We start from the raw sequence: 20,250 nt of genomic DNA, 5'->3' as shown, positions 1-20,250 counted from the left end.
AATCATGAAAATAGAACCCATTGCAATAAATTGTCTTTTCTGCAAATGTTGCATTCCTGGTAAAGAAACATTTAAATGTAAACCCTTTGAGATTTAATTTGAGGTTTTTCCTTTCTAAAACAATTATTTTTTTTATTAGACTACCTATAAAATACTTCTGGAAAAAAGAAAACTTGAAAGTTTAGTAGGAGTCTTTAGAAATATGAAAATCTTATCCTAAGAATGAAAGTGAAGGGTGACCACTCTCATTTTCCATTGAAGAAAAAGAAGTTATTGTAAAAGAAAAGCATTTGTCAATGTAAGAAAACTGTTAAAAGTTTGTTATCAGTTACATATTGAATTTATCTAATGTACTCTGGAGATTTAAACACAGGATAAATGGTTAAGATCGGTGTATGTGTGGTCTTGGCTTGATTGCTGTAAGATAAGACATAAATGCTAAAACTCACTTCTGGGGCTGAGAATCAAATTATGACTCACTAGGCTGGAGTATCTGCTATTTGAAGGGCACTTTTTGCTTGACTTTGTAGCACTGTGAAGAAATAGAAAACACATACTCATTTATTAAAGTATATATATACTGTGCACACACAGATACTATGCTAGCTGAATGTTGCTAACCTGAGGTTAGTTCTTCAGTGCTTCTGTGGAAATCGTAACTATATCACAAAATCTTATCATTAATCTTACTGTTGAAATACTGGATTAGCATTACTATGTTAGGGAAACAAAAGCTTTAGGTGAAACTAAAAAGTTTTAGTATTTGGGAATATGTGTTTTACAAATATGTTTTTATCTTCTACTTTTTAGATTGTCAGGATTTTAATATGCTGTTCTTATATTTTTAGTTACAGATAAACATCAATTCAAACCAGAACAGATGCTATATAGATTTCGTTATGATGATGGAACCTTTTATCCAAGAAATGAGATGCAGGATGTGATTTCAAAGGTAATAGCCTCTCCCACAGCCTTTTATCAATGGAAGAATTCATGTTGTCCTACTGAAGCAAGGTAAAATTTTGTAAGGAGACCAAAATTCTTCTGGTATAGGAAGTTTTTATGTGGCATATGGAAACACGCCTCTTGGTATTTTCTTGCCATTATAAGAATTGTATTGTTAGATCCTATTGTTTTTTTTTCTCTTATCTTGTTCTAATGCAGTTGCATCACTCAGAAGATTATATCCATTGAAAACTATTTTACATGTAGTAACAAGTGGTCATGATACTTGAATACATTTAATAAAAATACAAATTATAAAATTCATGAAATATCATTTTCCTTTGTACACTTGGCAAACTCTGTATTGACATATAATTATCAAGTAGTATGGTGGGTCATTGCATAGATTATAAATAATCTGTTTGCATTATATGTTGAAATTTTATATTTTAAGAAAAATAATATTTAAGATATTTCATGTATGTATATATGCCATATGTATGTATGTGTACGTACACATGAATGCATATATGTATACTTATGTATATGTATATGTGTATGTATATACAAATACCTATATGTATATACATGTATATATGTATTTAGTTCAGTACAGTCACTCAGTTGTGTCCGACGATTTGTGACCCCATGAACTGTAGCATGCCAGGCCTCCCTGTCCATCACCAACTCCTGGAGATTACTCAAACTCATGTCCATTGAGTCAGTGATGCCATTCAACCATCTCATCCTCTGTCATCCCCTTCTCCTCCTGCCTTCAATCTTTCCCAGCATCAGGGTCTTTTCCAATGAGTCAGCTCTTCACATCAGGTGGCCAAAGTATTGGAGTTTCAGCTTCAACATCAGTCCTTCCAATGAACAACCAGGACTGATCTCCTTTAAGATGGACTGGTGGGATCTCCCTGCAGTCCAGGGAACTCTCAAGAGTCTTCTCCAACACCACAGTTCAAAAGCATCAATTCTTCTGCCCTCAGCTTTCTTTTAGTCCAACTCTCACATCCATACATGACTACTGGAAAAACCATAACCTTGACTAGATGGACCTTTGTTGACAAAGTAATATTTTTGCTTTTGAATATGCTATCTAGGTTGGTCATAACTTTCCTTTTAAGGAGCAAGTGTCTTTGAATTTCATGGCTGCAGTCACAATCTGCAGTGATTTTGGAGCCCCCCAAAATAAAGTCAGCCACTGTTTCCACTGGCTGGAGGAGAAGGGGATGACAGAGGATGAGATGGTTGAATGACATCACCGACTCTATCACCCAATCTATTTGCCATGAAATGAAGGGACCAGATGCCATGATCTTAGTTTTCTGAATGTTGAGCTTTAAGCCAACTTTTTCACTCTCCTCTTTCACCTTCATCAAGAGGCTTTTTAGTTCCTCTTCACATTCTGCCATAAGGGTGGTGTTATCTGCATATCTGAATATATTGCCATTTCTCCTGGCAATCTTGATTCCAGCTTGTGCTTCTTCCAGCCCAGCCTTCCTCATGATTAAATAAGCAGGGTGACAATATACGGCCTTAATGTACTCCTTTTCCTATTTGGAAGCAGTCTGTTGTTCCATGTCCAGTTCTAACTGTTGCTTCCTGACCTGCATGCAGATTTCTCAAGAGGCAGGTCAGGTGGTCTGGTATTCCCATCTCTTGAAGAATTTTCCATTTTATTGTGATCCACACAGTCAAAGGCTTTGGCATAGTCAATAAAGCAGAAATAGATGTTTTTCTAGAATTCTGTTGCTTTTTCTATGATCCAGCAGATGTTGGCAATTTGATCTCTGGTTTCTCTGCCTTTTCTAAAACCAGCTTGAACATCTGGAAGTTCATGGTTGACTTATTGCTGAAACCTGGCTTGGAGAATTTTGAGCATTACTTTACTAGCATGTGAGATGAGTGCAATTGTGTGGTAGTGGAGCATTCTTTGGCATTGCCTTTCTTTGGGACTGGAATGAAAACTGACCTTTTCCAGTCCTGTGGCCACTGCTGAGTTTTCTATATTTGCTGGCATATTGAGTGCAGCACTTTCACAGCATCATCTTTCAGGATTTGAAATAGGTCAACTGGAATTCCATCACCTCCACTAGCTTTGTTCATAGTGATGCTTCTTAAGGCCCACTTGACTTCACATTCCAGGATGTCTGGCTCTAGGTGAGTGATCACACCATTGTGATTATCTGGGTCATGAAGATCTTTTTTGTACAGTTCTTCTGTGTATTCTTGCCACCTCTTCTTAATATCTTCTGCTTCTGTTAGGACCATACCATTTCTGTCCTTTATTGAGCCAATCTTTGCAGGAAATATTCCCTTGGTATTCCTAATTTTCTTCAGAGATCTCTAGTCTTTCCCATTCTATTGCTTTCCTCTATTTCTTTGCATTGATCACTGAGGAAGGCTTTGTTGTATGTATGCATATGTGTATATATGTATATCATATGCATGTTTGTATATGCGTATGTATATATGTCACTTGTAGGTGAAAAATTAATAACACAATTTAATCCTATTTTTAATTATTCAGATCATATTATTTTTATGATATAATGTAACATTTGAATAACTTTCAAATAGGTTAAGATTGTGTAATAATTTCAGAATAATCTATTTCTAAATTTCATTGTTATGTCCTTTGACTAATTTTACTTGTTTTTGACATATCTTTATTTTACAACAGGGTGTACGATTATATTGTCGTCTTCATAGTCTATTTACTCCAGTCATAAGGTGAGTCTAGTTTCTAAGTTCTGGGCAGTTTAAATGGAAATATTTATATTGCATATTATGTAAATATTATTAAGCTGAAGTTAGCTCATTTTGTTTTTCTTCCAAACATGAACATTTTGCTTTTAAAGATTATTTTAAGTAACAATTTATCTTAAAATATTTCAAAATTTTCTGGAGCTCTAATTGTAGAGTTTCTTCTACTCTTTTTATTCTGATTTCTAAAATTAATTGCCATTAATTCATAGTAATGAGAAGGAAATGGCAACCCACTCCAGTGTTCTTGCCTGGAGAATCCCAGGGATGGAGGAACCTTGTGGGCTGCTGTCTATGGGGTTGCACAGAGTCGGACACGACTGAAGCAACTTAGCAGCATAGTAAATTACAGGCTAGATAATAAAATTATCCACAGTCAGTTAGTATTTAATAAATAATAGTTGACTAACCAGAGAGGATTTCAAAATACTATTTACTGGTGAATATTTACCATTATGATTACTTGTATATTAATTTTTTCAATTAGACTTATAATCAAATCTTTAGCTTGTATTTTCTGTCACAATATTTTCTTTTAATCATCTTTTATTGAACAAAAAAGTTTTACACTTGAAACTTAAGAATTAATTTGGGCTTAATAATTTTATCAGTTTTTCTATACCATGTTTTTACTTCTGAAGAGATATGCCTTTCTGGTTTCTAAAGAGAAATTAGGATTCATTTTCAGTTTATCCTTTTAGAAAGATAGCAGAAAACTTTGAGTTTGATGTTATGATTTAATAGAGATAATCAAGAGGAGAATTGTATTTATAGTATACACAAACTGATAGAACTGATATAATGTAATGTAATATTAAATTAATTTCAGATGGCCAGATTTCATTTGGAGTTTATTGACTAAAACATATTTTTCAGAACAATAAAATGAATGTATGATTTCTAAAATGAATGTAGAGGCTTTTCAGCCATGGATATGGAATCCAGGCATGTGATGGACAGTGTTTCTATTTTTCACTCTGGTTTCCAATTCCAAGGAAATGCAGAGCTTAAAAAAAAAAATTCCAGAAGTTGGTGATTAAGTGTTGGAATGCCCACACTTCAGATCCTGAAAGAGAAAATAGAATCTTACCTATTACACCTGAAAATGCCCTGTCCACTTTCACAAGCAGGCTTCACAAAGTAAAAAAAAAAAAAAAAAAAAGTGAAAGAAACCAGTATTTGTTGATTCTCTGCTATATTCCTGGCACAGACATTCTATAAATATTTTGGATAACATAATGCTAAAAGATGGTTACTTAATAATAGCACATGTTTTTTTTTTACTTGTATGTGTGTTCAGTTGCTCAGTTGTGTCCGACTCTGAAATCCCATGGACTCCTTTGTCCCGTCAGGCTCCTCTGTCCATGGGATTCTCCAGGCAAGAATACTGGAGTGGGTTGCCGTGCCCTCCTCCAGGGGATCTTCCCAACCCAGAGATTGAACCCAGGTCTTAAACTAATATAAACAGATATTGAATTATTTTTTCATGCCATGTGTGTGTCTGTGTGTATGTAGGCTTTATATATGAGAAAATGTGTTCTGAAAATATATTTTAGCCATGTGAGATTTTTTATCCAGAAAGTTGTATTCTAAAAGAGCTGATAAGAAGGAATTGTTCTTTGGCTAGAAATGACAATGGTTTATGAGTTGTCAAGGGTAAATTTATGGGGAAAAAACCCATAAAGCAGATGGAATGTGTGATAGTCATGCTTTTAATATGTATGAACTCAGCTTATGAAAAGAAAAATGACTTGGGTGAAAAAATCCATAGACCCACATGTATTCTATAAAAACTACCCTGTCTTTCTTTTTGACACATATGGAAGCCAAAATGAAATGGGTGATGGGGTGTCAGAAACGGAGATGGATTTTAAAGGATTAAAAAAAAAAAATCTGCTGTGGATTACTGGCTAACCTAGTACATTCACTATTAAAATCTCAGGAATTTCAGTCATATTTTGGAGAGCTTTTTATGACAGTGGATGAAATGATGTCAATATTAATTGTAAATTGCTGACAGAAGTTAAAAGAACCATGAACATAGCCAGTAATTATTTGTCACGTCAAGTTGATTGCAGTTTGGATTTTTTTTTTTTTTGACATTTTGAAAGACTCTCCTTTTCTCATTCCATTTTTATTCAGGCCAGCAAAATAAATGAATTATAGATTTTTGCCCTTGGGGTCTTGTTCTGATCATAAGCACTTTGTAGTTATCTAACTAGACTTTGAAAGATTTCTCAGATCCGGGCACTTCTGCAGACAGGAGAGTCTGCTCTCAGTTCCCTTGGTTGCCTGGGGATGTGGTGTGACTAAGGCCATGCTCTGATCAGACAAAATGACAAGGTTCTTCGTATGTTTCCCTCTGGGGAGGCCTGAGGTCTGCCATTACAGCTGAGCCAACTGAATCATCCTCCAGGGCAAATCCTGCCTACCTGGAGAATTCAAGAGCAGAAATGCAAAGGGTGGCTTTATTCTCCACATTTTGAGGAGTTCTTTCATAAACCCTGTCTTGATTTAAAGGGGAGGAATTCTGTTTTATTATTATTTTATTAATGAGCAGTTGTATTTCTAGCCAAGTTATTACCAGATAACATAGCAGTAATAATCAATTTGGATATAAGAAAATGTGAAAGAAGAAATGTCCTGTTTTGGTATCCTTATGGGTTTCTTCTCCTGGTGTGAACTGATGAAGAGAATTGTCAGGTGTTGTGTAAACCTTGCAAAGCTCCCTTATTTACATGTAAGTGGGGCAATCAATTCAGATTCCGTCTAGTAAACTTTTCTGTTGCACAGTGATACTAAATGAAGTATTCCTGGTGCTTATTTATCCTCTCTCTTTCCTCCTTACTTACCCTCTAGCTTAGTGTTTTTGGTTTCTCTTTCCTTTGCAGAGATAAAGATTATCACTTAAGAACCTACAAATCTGTCGTTATGGCCAACAAGCTGATAGACTGGTTGATTGCACAGGTAAATAGACAAATAGAAATTGCTGAGTTACTTTCATGGCTGCTTTAAACTTTGAGGTGATTAGGTATTTTAAAAACTCCCTACTTGCCAGTGAGACACAGTGAAATGACTTGACCAAGTTCATACAGCTGGAATGAAGCAGAATTAGGATTTGAACCTGGATCATCTGATTTCAGAGTTTTCAAACTTAATTTTTATGCTGTATTGTTTTGTGATTCAAAAATATCAGCTGAGATCCATTCAAAAGACTAAGTGTAATTTGAATATCACTAAAGAAAAGGTGTGTATATGTACTAAAGTTTCTCATATGTTTTGTTTACAGATTTTTTTTTAAGGTATCTAATGTTTAGTCCTAGCAAGTTATTCTAGTCACCCTGTGCCTTCTTCTCTGTTAGATGATAATTGTATCTTGATATTATGAGCTTTGGTATCCATCTGCACACATTGTAAATAAGAAGGTGCAGAATTTGTTGTGATTGTCACTCTGCTTCTCAGAGTGTGGGAGCTGACAGCTGGTACTGAGAAAATGTTATTTGCAACTCAAGGCATCAAGCCCATTATATATTCAAATATAAATTTATTTAGATGTTTTATCATACTAGATTAACTAATAAATAATCAAATGTTTTCCACGGGTTAAAGGAAAGGCTAAGAAAACTGATATTTGCTTTGACAGAACTTACTGTTTTGGAGAAGGGAATATGGCTTGGTTGAAATGTCATCATTACATTTGGATATTTGAGTCAAGTTAGTTTCTTGTTATTGAAGAAAATCACCTACCTCTTTTGTTACATGTGAATAATAGTATTTGACTCTCAGTCATGGAAATGTTTATTTTTGCCTTAAATAAAAATGTTTAATTCGTACTTGATTTATCTGTGAACATACATTTTGAAATTTTTATTATTTAATATTAAACTTCTAGACTATCCAGGAATACCTGTTTTTGCATTTAGTATTTAAATTTATTTCATGGAGAAATTAAGATCTTAGAGCAAACAGTTCTTTTTTAGATAAAACCCAAATCCCAGTGTTCAATGGGTTTACTAGTGTGAAAACCATTTATAATATGATGATCAGTGTGTGTCATTGGGATTGGTTCTATGTTTGGTAATAGAGTTGAAATTTCACATAGAAATTATACTGTTACAGAATTCACATGAATTCTTCTATGTCGTTTATGTGAGAAAACTGAAGAAAGTTTGTTTTTTTGAAGCAAAAGCTAATACTGAATAAATATTTAGAGTTCTGACAAAGGACGTTAGTCATCAACTTTTTTTTTTCCCTTTTTGGCACTTTTACTTTCCAAGTATGAACATTCAGTTCAGTTCAGTTCAGTCGCTCAGTCGTGTCCGACTCTTTGCGACCCCATGAATCGCAGCATGCCACGCTTCCCTGTCCATCACCAACTCCCGGAGTTTACTCAGACTCACGCCCATCAAGTCAGTGATGCCATCCAACCATCTTATCCTCTGTCATCCCCTTCTCCTCCTGCCCCCAATCCCTCCCAGCATCAGAGTCTTTTCCAATGAGTCAGCTCTTTGCATGAGGTGGCCAAAGTACTGGAGTTTCAGCTTCAGCATCATTCCTTCCAAAGAAATCCCAGGGCTGATCTCCTTCAGAATGGACTGGTTGGCTCTTCTTGCAGTCCAAGGGACTCTCAAGAGCCTTCTCAACACCACAGTTCAAAAGCATCAATTCTTCGGTGTTCAGCTTTCTTCACAGTCCAACTCTCACATCCATACATGACCACTGGAAAAACCATAGCCTTGCCTAGACAGACATTTGTTGGCAAAGTAATGTCTCTGCTTTTGAATATGCTATCTATGTTGGTCATAACTTTCCTTCCAAGGAGTAAGCATCTTTTAATTTCATGGCTGCAGTCACCATCTGCAGTGATTTTGGACATCCCAAACAGTGGGGGGTCCAAACAGTGGGTTTCCACTGTTTCCCCATCTATTTGCCATGAAGTGATGGGACCAGATGCCATGATCTTCATTTTCTGAATGTTGAGCTTTAAGCCAACTTTTTCACTCCCCCGTTTCACCTTCATCAAGAGGCTTTTTAGTTCCTCTTCACTTTCTTCCATAAGGGTGGTATCATCTGCATATCTGAGGTTATTGATATTTCTCCCGGCAATCTTGACTCCAGCTTGTGCTTCTTCCAGCCCAGCATTTCTCATGATGTACTCTGCATAGAAGTTAAATAAGCAGGGTGACGATATACAGCCTTGATGTACTCCTTTTCCTATTTGGAACCAGTCTGTTGTTCCATGTCCAGTTCTAACTGTTGCTTCCTGACCTGCAGGAAGCAGGTCTTTCTCAAGAGGCAGGTCAGGTGGTCTGGTATTCCCATCTCTTTCAGAATTTTCCACAGTTTATTGTGATCCACACAGTCAAAGGCTTTGGCATAGTCAATAAAGCAGTATGAACATTCGAAGACTAAAATAAGTTGCTCAAAACCCAGACCAAGTTGCAATTCTCTTTTACTTCAGGTTTTCTTTCTCGTCTGGTATGACAGTGCCTGTAGAAATGCTTGTGCACAGTAGAAATTGAAATGGACTAGGATACAGGTTGGAGAAGGCGATGGCAGCCCACTCCAGTACTATTGCCTGGAAAATCCCACGGATGGAGGAGCCTGATAGGCTGCAGTCCATGGGATCGCGAAGAGTCAGACACGACTGAGCGACTTCACTTTGACTTTTCACTTTCATGCATTGGAGAAGGAAATGGCAACCCACTCCAGTATTCTTGCCTGGAGAATCCCAGGGACGGGGGAGCCTGGTAGGCTGCCATCTGTTGGGTCGCACAGAGTTTGACACAACTGAAGCGACTTAGCAGCAGCAGCAGGATACAGGTAATCTGGTCTTATGACAGCTATGCTGTTAAGCAGTTATGCAAACTTACATGAGTCACTTAGTCTGTCTAGATTTTATTTTCACAACTGTTTCCTGCTTACTGGAATAACTATATATATATCAGCTCTTCTCCATCACTTAGGAGAAGGAAATGACAACCCACTCCAGTGTTCTTGCCTGGAGAATCCCAGGGACAGGGGAGCCTGGTGGGCTGCTGTCTATGGGGTCGCACAGAGTCAGAGACGACTGAAGCGACTTAGCAGCAGCAGCAGCAGCTCCATACTTAAGCTTTATGATTCTGATAGTGTAAAACTTGCATATATGTGAGTATCAGACATAATAAACTCTAGCTTTAGATTAGGACAACAGGGGCTGGCTTTGAGGAGAAAGGTATGGTAATGGAATGATAAGAGAATGGTAAATTAAAGTTCTTAAGCTAAGATGAACAAGAGATTTTATTTTAAAGGAAGCGTCTTTTTCCACCAAGGCCGTCAGTTGAATAATCAGTGTATACTGTTGGTGATTATTAAAACAAGCTTTTACTGTGAAAATAACATTTAAGCAGGTGCTTTGGTGATTAAAATAAAAGAAACCAACAAAACAGAAAGCAGACATGGTTCCTGCCTTCCAGGGACTGTTAGTCAGTTGGGCTGATTTTTATACTTCCTCTAAGGCTCTGCTTCAACATCATCTCCCCAAGTAAACTCTGCTCTATCCTCCAGACTTGGCTTAGCATCTTCCTCTGTGATCCCAGTTCCCTGGATGTATCTGTCTTAGATAATCCCACTTTATACTGAAACTGTCCCCATGATTCTTAGGGTGGGGGCTGGTTAACCTATGTGCCAGCACCTAGTATGACACCTGTTGGGGAGTATTGACTAAACTGGATGGCGGAGGCATCACTGACTCAATGGACATGAGTTTGAGCAGACTCCGGGAGAGAGTGAAGGACAGGGAAGCCTGGCGTGCTTCAATCCGTGGGGTCGCAAAGAGTTGGACACATCTTAGTGAGTGAACAACAAAATAACTTATATATTTTAAGTGACTCGGTTCTTCCGATTTCAGTTATTTGAGGGCAGGGAAGTGTTTTGTGTTTGAGTGTTTTACTCTGTTACTTCTAGCACTTAGCACATTGTGTAGCAAAAAAAAATCTTTTGTGTGAATGTATGAACATTACTAATGGTTAGATTTTGAAAAGGGTACAGATTTTATTGCCTAAAGATACAGATTGTAAATGCCATGATCATTAACAGGAGGATTAGGGAGGGGCAGAGTTGTTACAGCATAAGGTGGTGCTTGTGTTGGTCCTTGATAGACTGATAGGTAATATTTAAGGCATTGAGTGGAGTGAATGATTCCATGAATGAGAATGAGGATGGAAATAAACAAAAGGGAGTCCTGGCCACAGTCTGGAAGCCAAATTTATGAGAGCAAAGGTGATCTAACCTTTGGAAAATAGGTCTGGAGGAGTATAATGAAGTCAGGGTTATGGGAGACCTGCAAAGCCCAACACAAAATGTTGATACTTTATGATTATAAAAAATGAGAGTTAGTTTAAAGTTTTGGTACTTGGTATTCCTGTGTGTGTGCAGGCTTAGTTCCTTCAGTCCTGTCTGACTCTGTACAATCCTAAGGACGATAGCCCTCCAGGCTTCTCTGTCCCTGGGATTCTCTAGGCAAGAATACTAGAGTGGGTTGCCCTGCCTGCGCCTGGGGATCTTTCCTGCGTCTCTTAATGTCTCCTGCATTGGCCGGCCGGTGCTTTACCGCTAGTGCCACCTGGGAAGCCCAGTATTCCTGTGTAAGAAAGTTTAATTCTAAGGACTTTCCTGGACTTTGCCTTCCAATGCAGTGGGTACGGGGTCAATCCATGATCCGGGAGCTGATACTCCACATCCTCGTGGCCAAAAACCCAAAACATAGAACAGAAACTATATTGTAACAATATTGACTTTAAAAATGGGCCATACCAGAGAAAAGTCTTTAAAAAAAATCAAAGAAAATTTAATTCTGTAGTGGCAATGTTAGAGAAAGTGCAGGAGTACAGTATTAGAGACATTACAGGAAAAGAATTATGGCAATTTAGAAGGGAGATGAGGAAACACTGGGTTAGGGTGCTGACATAGGAATGAAATGGAAGCCAGAGGGAAGAAAGGGTGGATTTGGTAGAGTATTGTTGTTGTTCAGTCACTCAGTAGCTCAATCATGTCCGACTCTTTGTGACCACATGGACTACGGCATGCCAGGCTTTCCCGTCCTTCACTATCTCCCAGAGTTTGCTCAAATTCATGTCTATTGAGTCAATGATGCCATCCACCCATCTTATCCTCTGTCTCCCTCTCTCTTCCTGCCCTCAGTCTTTCCCAGAAGAGTATTGTACCTAAGAGCTAAAAGATGGGGCTAGGAAAAAATGAGATAATCTGTAAGAAAGCACTTCTTAAGCTGTAAAACATACAACTGTAAGGTTATATAGACACAGATACAACAGATACATACATATACACATACATATTCATATACATAGTCAGTCCTGTTGATATCTAGGAGATATTGATCCCAGGACCCTTGCAGGTACCAAAATCCACAGATGCTCAAGCTCCTTGTATAAAATGGCATGGATTTGCATATAATCTCCCATATCTTTTAATTAACCTTAAGATTACTTTTAATACCTGATGAAATGTAAATACTATATAAATATTCACTGATTCTGCAAATTCAAGTATTACATTTTGGAACTTTCTGTTTTTTTTTTTTTCCTCTGACTAGTTTTGATCTGTGGTTGGTTGAATTCTCAGATGCTGAAGCCGTGTTATAGAGGGAAGAGTGTATATGAATTCGTACTTGAATGAATAAAGTAGATGTTTTCTAGATAAAAATCATAACAAAAAGTTGCATTAGGCTTTCTTTTGGGGATCAGTTACGTGAGCTAATTTTCATTTTTTCTGGCAAGAGAGTGAAAGAGAAGCTTGCGTTTGCTGACTCCCCTAAACAACATACTCATAGGGTCTTACAAGTCACACTAGATTAATAGGTTTCTTTGGAGGCACTTAAAGAGTAAGGCCATTTGGTGGGAGGTGATAGAAGAGATGATGCACAATGATTTTTACTTGGCAAGCTTTATTTAGTGAGTTTTCAACTATAGGATATTTCTTTGATGCATAATTGGGATATATGATCAAAGAAATACGGCATAATTTGTGGTAGTAAATTGTAGTTACTCATGTATTTTCATTTTTAATCAAGCATAATTTTTCTCAAGAAATAGTAAATCTTTGTTTTTGATGTCAAAAGCAGATATTTTCATAATCAAGGGAATGTTTGATAACAATCAGATGCATTGTTAGTGGGCTTCTGAAAGCAACATAAGCCCTGATGTATGAATGGCTTTATCAGGACAGTGCTGAGAATGTCAAATGTGGTTACAATGCAGCAGAATCTTCGGTCGCCTATTAACTTGTACAGGGCTTTTGTGGTTGACAGGGGGATTGCCGCACTAGAGAAGAAGCAATGATATTTGGCATTGGGCTCTGCGACAATGGATTTATGCACCATGGTAAGCATTTTTATTCTGGAAGCTTCCAGATGTATTTCACTGTTTTGTTTTGTCAAGACATTGGGAGTCTCTCAGTGGCCAGGGAAGTCCTCTAAAGATGAACCAGCAAGACTGTCTGGGTCTTGCCACATGTCCCCGTTGGGCCACCACATCTACAATCAGTGTCTCCACAAGTATTATCTACAAGTTGCCATGACTTTTTTTCTGTTTTTCTAGACTGGTTCTGAAAAAGCAAGAGCTTGAACTAGAAGTTAAAAAAACAGCTCATGTATCTCTTTGAAACTGTTCTAGGTCAGACCCATGGGTTTCTTTTTTTTTTTTAATGACAGTGTATATTAAAATGATTAAATGAGAGCCGATATAAATGCATATTTATAGTGATTTTTTTTAGAAAATACTTTCAGAATTAGAGAACAAAATTATAAATTTCTGGAAAAAAGTTTCTTTTTTACTACTAATTAAAGATTGAATTTCTTTCTTCTTTGTTGACTTCATTTCTCTTAAATTTATAAAGTAATGAGACTTAGTTTTCCCTCTGTACTCATATGATCTTATAGATTCCATAAACCCAAACCATCACTTTCCATTGTTAATAATATTTGCTTATGTACTTATTTGATAGCTCTTGTGCTTATTGGCCAATTATATTCGGAAATTACTTTTTCCAAAGGAATAAGAACAGAAAAGTAGCAGTGATTTTGAAAGCCTCTTTGATTATCGTTTGTTCCTTTGGGACTTCCATTACATCCCAGTGTCTCTGCATCACAGGAATTACTGGTCTTTGAAAAGCCAATTATTGATTGGAAGAAATGACATCATTATATGAAATTAAAACTATAATATCAAGCTGAAAACCTTCAAAGATTTTGATGATTTTTCTCTTTAAAGCATCAGCAAGCAGCAATTTTATCTAAATATTTATTTTAAAGTATTGGGTTGCAGTAAAGTTTTTCCCTATGGGAGTCTCTGTCAGTAAAGGCGCAGCCAGATGGGCTCATGCCTGGCCTTAAGGATGTTTTCTCTCCCTGCCTTTAGACTGACTGTTTGGTGGAGGAAAACAGCAGTAGCAGAAACACCATGTGAGTTTGGGGAATAATGTAGATCATGTCGGCAAGGCCTACCTGCATGAGTGCTAAGTTGCTTCAGTCTTGTCCGACTCTTGCAGCCCTATGGGCTGTAGCCCGCCAGGCTCCTCTGTCCAGGCAAGAATACTGGAGTGGGTTGCCGTGCCCTCCTCTATGTGATCTTCCCGACCCAGGGATCAGACCTGCACCCCTTATGTCTCCCACATCAGCAGGCGGGTTCTTTACCACTAGCGCCACCTGGGAGGCCCTAGGCAAGGCTTACCTTGATCTCAGTTATATTCTCCTTCCTATTGTCAGCTACAATTTGTGTTGCCTTTTAATTTGTGGTTGGTAGTTTCATTCGTTAAATTTATGTTGCCAGCAGTTTTCCATTTAAAGGTCAATCCATACACATAACTGATCAACAGCTATGATTTGGAACTCCATTAGAATAATGAAACAAAGGAGCTATCTTTTTTTTGCCTACTATATGCCAAATTATTTACATTAGTTACATTTTAGTTTGTCCAGCATTATGAAGAAGATTTTATTGTCCACATATTATCGGTGAGGAAACTGAAGTTCAAGGAATTTAAGTAACTTCCCCAGTGTTGCTTCCAGAATAAGAATATAAGGATAGATAAGTAGAAAGAAGATTTCTCTTTTAAGACACTTTGACAGCTGTCAGGATCTCACTGAGTACAAATTCTTTCTATCAGTATGTAACCTTATTTTTTAAAAAGGCTAACAAAACATATACCTTATATCATTAGAGCATCGTCAGGCAGCTTTGGGACTTTGGGGGAAAATGTTAGTGTTCAGATAAAAGGAAAAAATTTTTATAAGGTTATTTGAGAACACTGTTTTTATGCAGATGACTAGAAATTGGTGGAAACTAAAATCACGTTTCACCCAGAAGGCAGATTTCTGGTTTAAAGTATTGGAACAAAAGTAACTACAGTGAGAATTGCTCACACACATAAAGACTACATTTAACCCATTTGAATTTTCCCATAATTGTGTGGGATATTAAAAACAGAAATGTTTTTGTCTTTTACTTAAAATGTTTACTACAAATTCAAAACCCTGTAGGATTCTATGCTTTGAATTGCATGCATTTTCAAAATTCAATATGATCTTTTGAAAGTAAAAGTTGGATTTTAATCTGGAAGGCAGCAGATTTGGTTAAGTCAAAAAACTTTATCATGAAAAAAATATTACTTATCTTTAAAAAATCAGTCTTTTAGGTAACAGTAATTGAAGGAAACATCAGCTTGAAATTATGGAAATTAAAAAGTATCGCTGGGATATCTGTGAATGTAGCTTGTTCCAGGCTGAAGGCCTGTCAGTATGGAAAATGAGGTTGATTTGGCTACTCGCTCTCTATTTCCATAGTGCTTGAAAAAAGTGAATTCAAAGACGAACCTCTGCTTTTCCGTTTTTTTGCGGATGAGGAGATGGAAGGGTCAAATATGAAGCATCGACTGATGAAACATGATTTGAAAGTTGTGGAAAATGTTATAGCTAAATCCTTATTGGTAAGTTTATTACTATGCTGTGCAAATTTTCTTCTTCATTAGACATTGATAGATTTCATAAACATGTTTGGTGATACAATGTATCATTTCAGTCTGTTTGATTTGTAACTTTTTTCATAGTTATTTTGTTAGTCATGTTAATATTTTACATTTCAGATTAAATCCAATGAAGGCAGCTATGGTTTTGGATTAGAAGACAAAAATAAAGTTCCAATAATAAAGTTGGTGGAAAAGGGGTCTAATGCTGAGGTAATGTAAATTAGTGTTTTTATATAAAATTTTTGTCCGTGACATACACATTTAAAAGTTTTAAACAAACTGAAATGAGCCTTCAAGTATCTCTATTGAAAATAATGATTCTGAATAATCTTATTCTGAGGTTCTTTGTAATACTATTGGGGTTTGTGAAAGAGGGTGTCTGAGTAGCTAAGGATAGTGGGGAGGTTTTGTAAAGATGTGCAGCTTCAACTTGACCTTGTAGGAGTCCAAGTGGCTTAGTCCATGTCTGATTCTAGTTTGTGACCTGGTGGAGGCTGTATAGGGTGGGACTGTATTATGCATGTTACGTGATTCTTCCACTGAATCAAGAGCTGTGTCTTCTATTTTCCTATCACTTGAATTTTTTTTATTGTGGTAAAAGGCACATATTATAAAACATACTATTTTAAACATATTTAACTGTACAGTTCATTGGCACTAAGCACATTCACATTGCTGTGCGACTCTCACCATCATCCATCTCTCAAAATTTTTTACCTTCATAAACTGAAACTCTGTCCCCATTAAATTATAACTCCCCATTTTTCCTCCTCCCCCGTCCCAGCCCCTGGTGCCTGGAATCTGCCAGTGGACTTTCTGACTCTATGAATTTGACTATTCTAGGTACCTTGTGTAAGTGGAATCAAATAGTATTTGTCTGCACCCAGCGTATATTGGAATGCATTTTTAAGCTTAGCTTAATATATGTCCTACAGACAGATGGCACTTTCTTTTCTCCCCCCTATGCTATACAGTAGGTTCTCATTAGGTACCTATTTTATACATTAGGTAGTGTGTGTATCCGCTAAGATCCAGCTCTCGTGTGTGTGTGTGTGTGTGTGTGTGTGTATGTGTGTGTGTGTTAGTCACTCAGTCTTGCCCAACTCTTTGCTACAGACCCCATGGACTGTAGCCCACCAGGCTCCTCCATTCATGGGATTTTCCAGGCAAGAATATTGAAGCAGGGTGACATTTCCTTCTCCAGGGGATCGTCCTGACCCAGGGATCAAACCTGGGTCTTTTGGGTCTCCTGCATTGGTAGACGAGTTCTTTCTGCTGAGCCACCAGGGAAGCCCACTGAAAGCTTTATGTATAGCGTATTAATGTCGGAGAAAATAAATCTGCTCAGGTCATACCCTGTTAGTGGGCCTGGCCAACAACTAACTATTTTTGTTAATTTTCTATGATGAAGAAATGTTTTCCCCATTTTCAGGTGATGTTCTTGGAGCCCAGGTTCACCTGACTCTGCCACCAATAAAATGCCCTCTGCCAGGTTTTCATCCTTCAGCTAGTAACCAGCATATGCTATAGTTTACAGGCAGTGTGCACGTGTGTGTGCGTGCTTAGTCATTTCTGACTATTTGTGACCCCATGGACTGTAGCCTGCCAGGCTCCTCTGTCCATGGGATTTCCCAGGCAGGAATACTGGAGTGGATTGCTATTTCTTCCTCCAGAGTATCTTCCTGACCCAGGTATGCAACCCGAGTCTTCTGAGTCCCTTGCATTGGCAGGTGGATTCTTTACCCCTGAGCCACCCCATTTTTTCCCTTTTAGGCAGTAGGTTAGTTAAGAAGATTGACCTGGTTGGCATGCAGAGATAATGTCTTCCTCGTTATCCTTCCAGCATCTTGTGATCCATGCCTGTTGGAGTTCTTCCTTGGATTCCAGGCATTTCTCTCTCATGCCCTGCAGACACCTATGCTGTGTCAGGCTAGAGATGCATATTTGGTTGTCATCCATGTCTGTATAGAGGTTGTAACTCTCTGAGTTATTTGGATATAGATGGAAAACACAGGAAAAACAATTAACCTGAGGTTTGACTGTAGTTAAAAGGATGAAGTAAGAAGAACTATCAAAGATAACAGAAAAAAAGGGTCACAAGTGAAGAACAGTGTTAAGTCCTGGAAGGAGGGAGAATTGCAGTAGAGACGGGTGATCCAATGAAAAACTAAATCAAAGAGAGTAACTGTGTTATCTCTTCCACAGTTCCGTATTGTGACGTTGTATAAAAACATTGCGGATGTGTTAAAATGTCAGAAGTCACTAAGTTCTAGACCTTCTCAGATTCTAATTCTGTGAAAAAGTAGGTTTCTTATTAAAATATTATTATTATTATTTTGCTATTTCTCTCCTAGATGGCTGGCATGGAAGTTGGGAAAAAGATTTTTGCGATTAATGGTGACCTAGTTTTTATGAGACCTTTCAATGAAGTGGATTGCTTCCTGAAATCATGCTTAAATAGCAGAAAACCTCTAAGAGTTCTCGTGAGCACAAAGCCAAGGGAGTAAGTTGTATAGTTTATACAGTGTTTAAAAACATTAGACATTAGTGAGTAAAATAGGAAAGTTAGCAAAATCGGTGTCTGAATTTAAGCATCTCACTGCTTGCACATTTGAACCTCACCAACATCACTGATACTGGTCTTTATATGATGGAAAAGTTATATTGCTTATGATGGTTAAGCTACTTTATGTTGCTACTTAAAGCACGTTATTTTCAGCAGAAATAATATTTTCCTTTTCTTACTCCCATTTTTCTTGTTTGGGTTGGGTTGAGCTTGATTATGAGTAAGGAAAACTAGTACGACACTTGGTAATGGAAACTTTATTCCCTCATGCTCCCTAAATCCAAGGATTTCAGGGACTACAAACTGATGAGACACCCTGTGTTGATACACACGATTATTTGTTGTTCAGTTGCTCATGTAGTCAGTTGTTCATGTCCCATTCTTGGCTACCCTATGGACTGTAGCCCACCAGGCTCCCCTGTCCGTCACAAACTCCTGGTGCCGGGTCTTTTCCAATCTTTGTGTCAGGTCTACAAGGGGATATACATAATTGCATCTTTATAAAATGGGAGCATGATTAATGATCTGGGGGCTTTTTGAAAAAAAATTAATATGATATTATGGGTATACTTGGGAAAAATTGGCTTTTGGTCTGCAAATCATCTATGGTCTAGTGTCCCTGAATCAGATTTCCATGACTTGCTGAACCAATTAATTAATCAAGAGAATGCATATAAAGTACTTAGCATAATGTCTTAACATACTATGATTGTATCCATATTACCCTTTAAAAATGAATTATGTTATTTTTCTATAGTGATAAGCAACTTCATTAATTTTAAGATAAATGAAGTTTACCACTTCAGAAGCAAAATGGTTTATTTTAACTACTTATGAAAATATTCTACGTACATATGGTATAGTGTCTTCCCTACCTTGATATGTATTTTCAGCAATAGCTGAATCCATCATTTATCTTAGGAGTTGAAGTGCAGTGTAATGGGCTAGATTCTTCAGTGTCATCCAGGTAGAGGCTCTAGCTTCTACCCATGGCTTACCAGGGGGTCTGAAGGAGTGAGCACAACTCATCAAAGTTAGTAATTTAGGAAGACTTTGAGCAGATAAACATAATAATGTCTTTACTCTAAGCCTAATTAATATCTCTTGTTGTCTTTGTGACCGTGACTGGCTCTTTTAGCCTACCTAGCTCCTCTGTCCATGGGATTTCCCAGAGAAGAATATTGGAGTAGGCTGCCATTTCCTTCTTCAGGGGTCTTCCTGACCCAGGGGTCAAACTCAAGTCTCCTGCCTTGGCATGCAGATTCTTTACCACTGAGCCACCAGGGAAACCCAATTATGATCTGTTACTTCCCTTTTATTCTAAGATGAAGCTTATCTAGTTGCCTACCTCTGAATTTCAGTTCAGTCCCTCAGCTGTGTCTGACTCTTTGCAATCCCTTGGACTGTAGCACGCCAGGCTCCTGTGTCCATCACCATCCCCAGAGCTTACTTAAACTTAAGTAGTCGTTGATACCATCCAACCATCTCATCCTCTGTCATTCCCTTCTCCTGCCTTCAGTCTTTCCCAGCATTAGGGTCTTTTCCAAAGAGTCATTTCTTCACATCAGGTGGCCAAAGTATTGGAGCTTCAGCTTCAGCTTCAGCAGCAGTCCTTCCAATGAGTATTCAGGACTGATTTCCTTTAGAGTGGACTGGATTGATTTCCTTGCAGTCCAAGGAAATTTCCTTGCAGTCTCAAGAGTCTTCTCCAACACCACAGTTCAAAAGCTTCAATTCTTTGGTGCTCAGCTTAAAGGTCCAACTCTCACATCTGTACTTACTACTGGAAAAACCATAGCTTGGATTAGATGGACCTTTGTTGGCCAAGCAATGTCTCTGCTTTTTAATATGCTGTCTAGGTTGGTCATAGCTTTTCTTCCAAAGAGCAAGCACCTTTTAATTTCATGGCTGCAGTCATCATCTGCAGTGATTTTGGAGCTCAGAAA

The 20,250-nt window shown here is 37.6% G+C and overlaps 1 protein-coding gene across 1 annotated transcript in view; it reads left to right on the top strand.

The window, feature by feature from the left end:
• The window catches only part of PREX2 (phosphatidylinositol-3,4,5-trisphosphate dependent Rac exchange factor 2), a 305,631-nt gene that overhangs the window by 121,502 nt on the left and 163,879 nt on the right, over nt 1–20,250 (top strand). Inside the window, exons 12-18 of the mRNA XM_018058434.1 lie at nt 849–952; nt 3,635–3,684; nt 6,609–6,684; nt 13,025–13,097; nt 15,557–15,699; nt 15,856–15,948; nt 18,093–18,241. Coding sequence (XP_017913923.1) covers nt 849–952; nt 3,635–3,684; nt 6,609–6,684; nt 13,025–13,097; nt 15,557–15,699; nt 15,856–15,948; nt 18,093–18,241 — 688 coding nt within the window. The remainder of the gene's footprint in view (nt 1–848; nt 953–3,634; nt 3,685–6,608; nt 6,685–13,024; nt 13,098–15,556; nt 15,700–15,855; nt 15,949–18,092; nt 18,242–20,250) is intronic.

This window comes from Capra hircus, chromosome 14 (genome assembly GCF_001704415.2).
Source record: "Capra hircus breed San Clemente chromosome 14, ASM170441v1, whole genome shotgun sequence".
Lineage (NCBI taxonomy): Eukaryota > Metazoa > Chordata > Mammalia > Artiodactyla > Bovidae > Capra > Capra hircus.
Note: the sequence above shows the minus strand (reverse complement) of the source record. Positions and strands in the feature narration are given on the sequence as shown.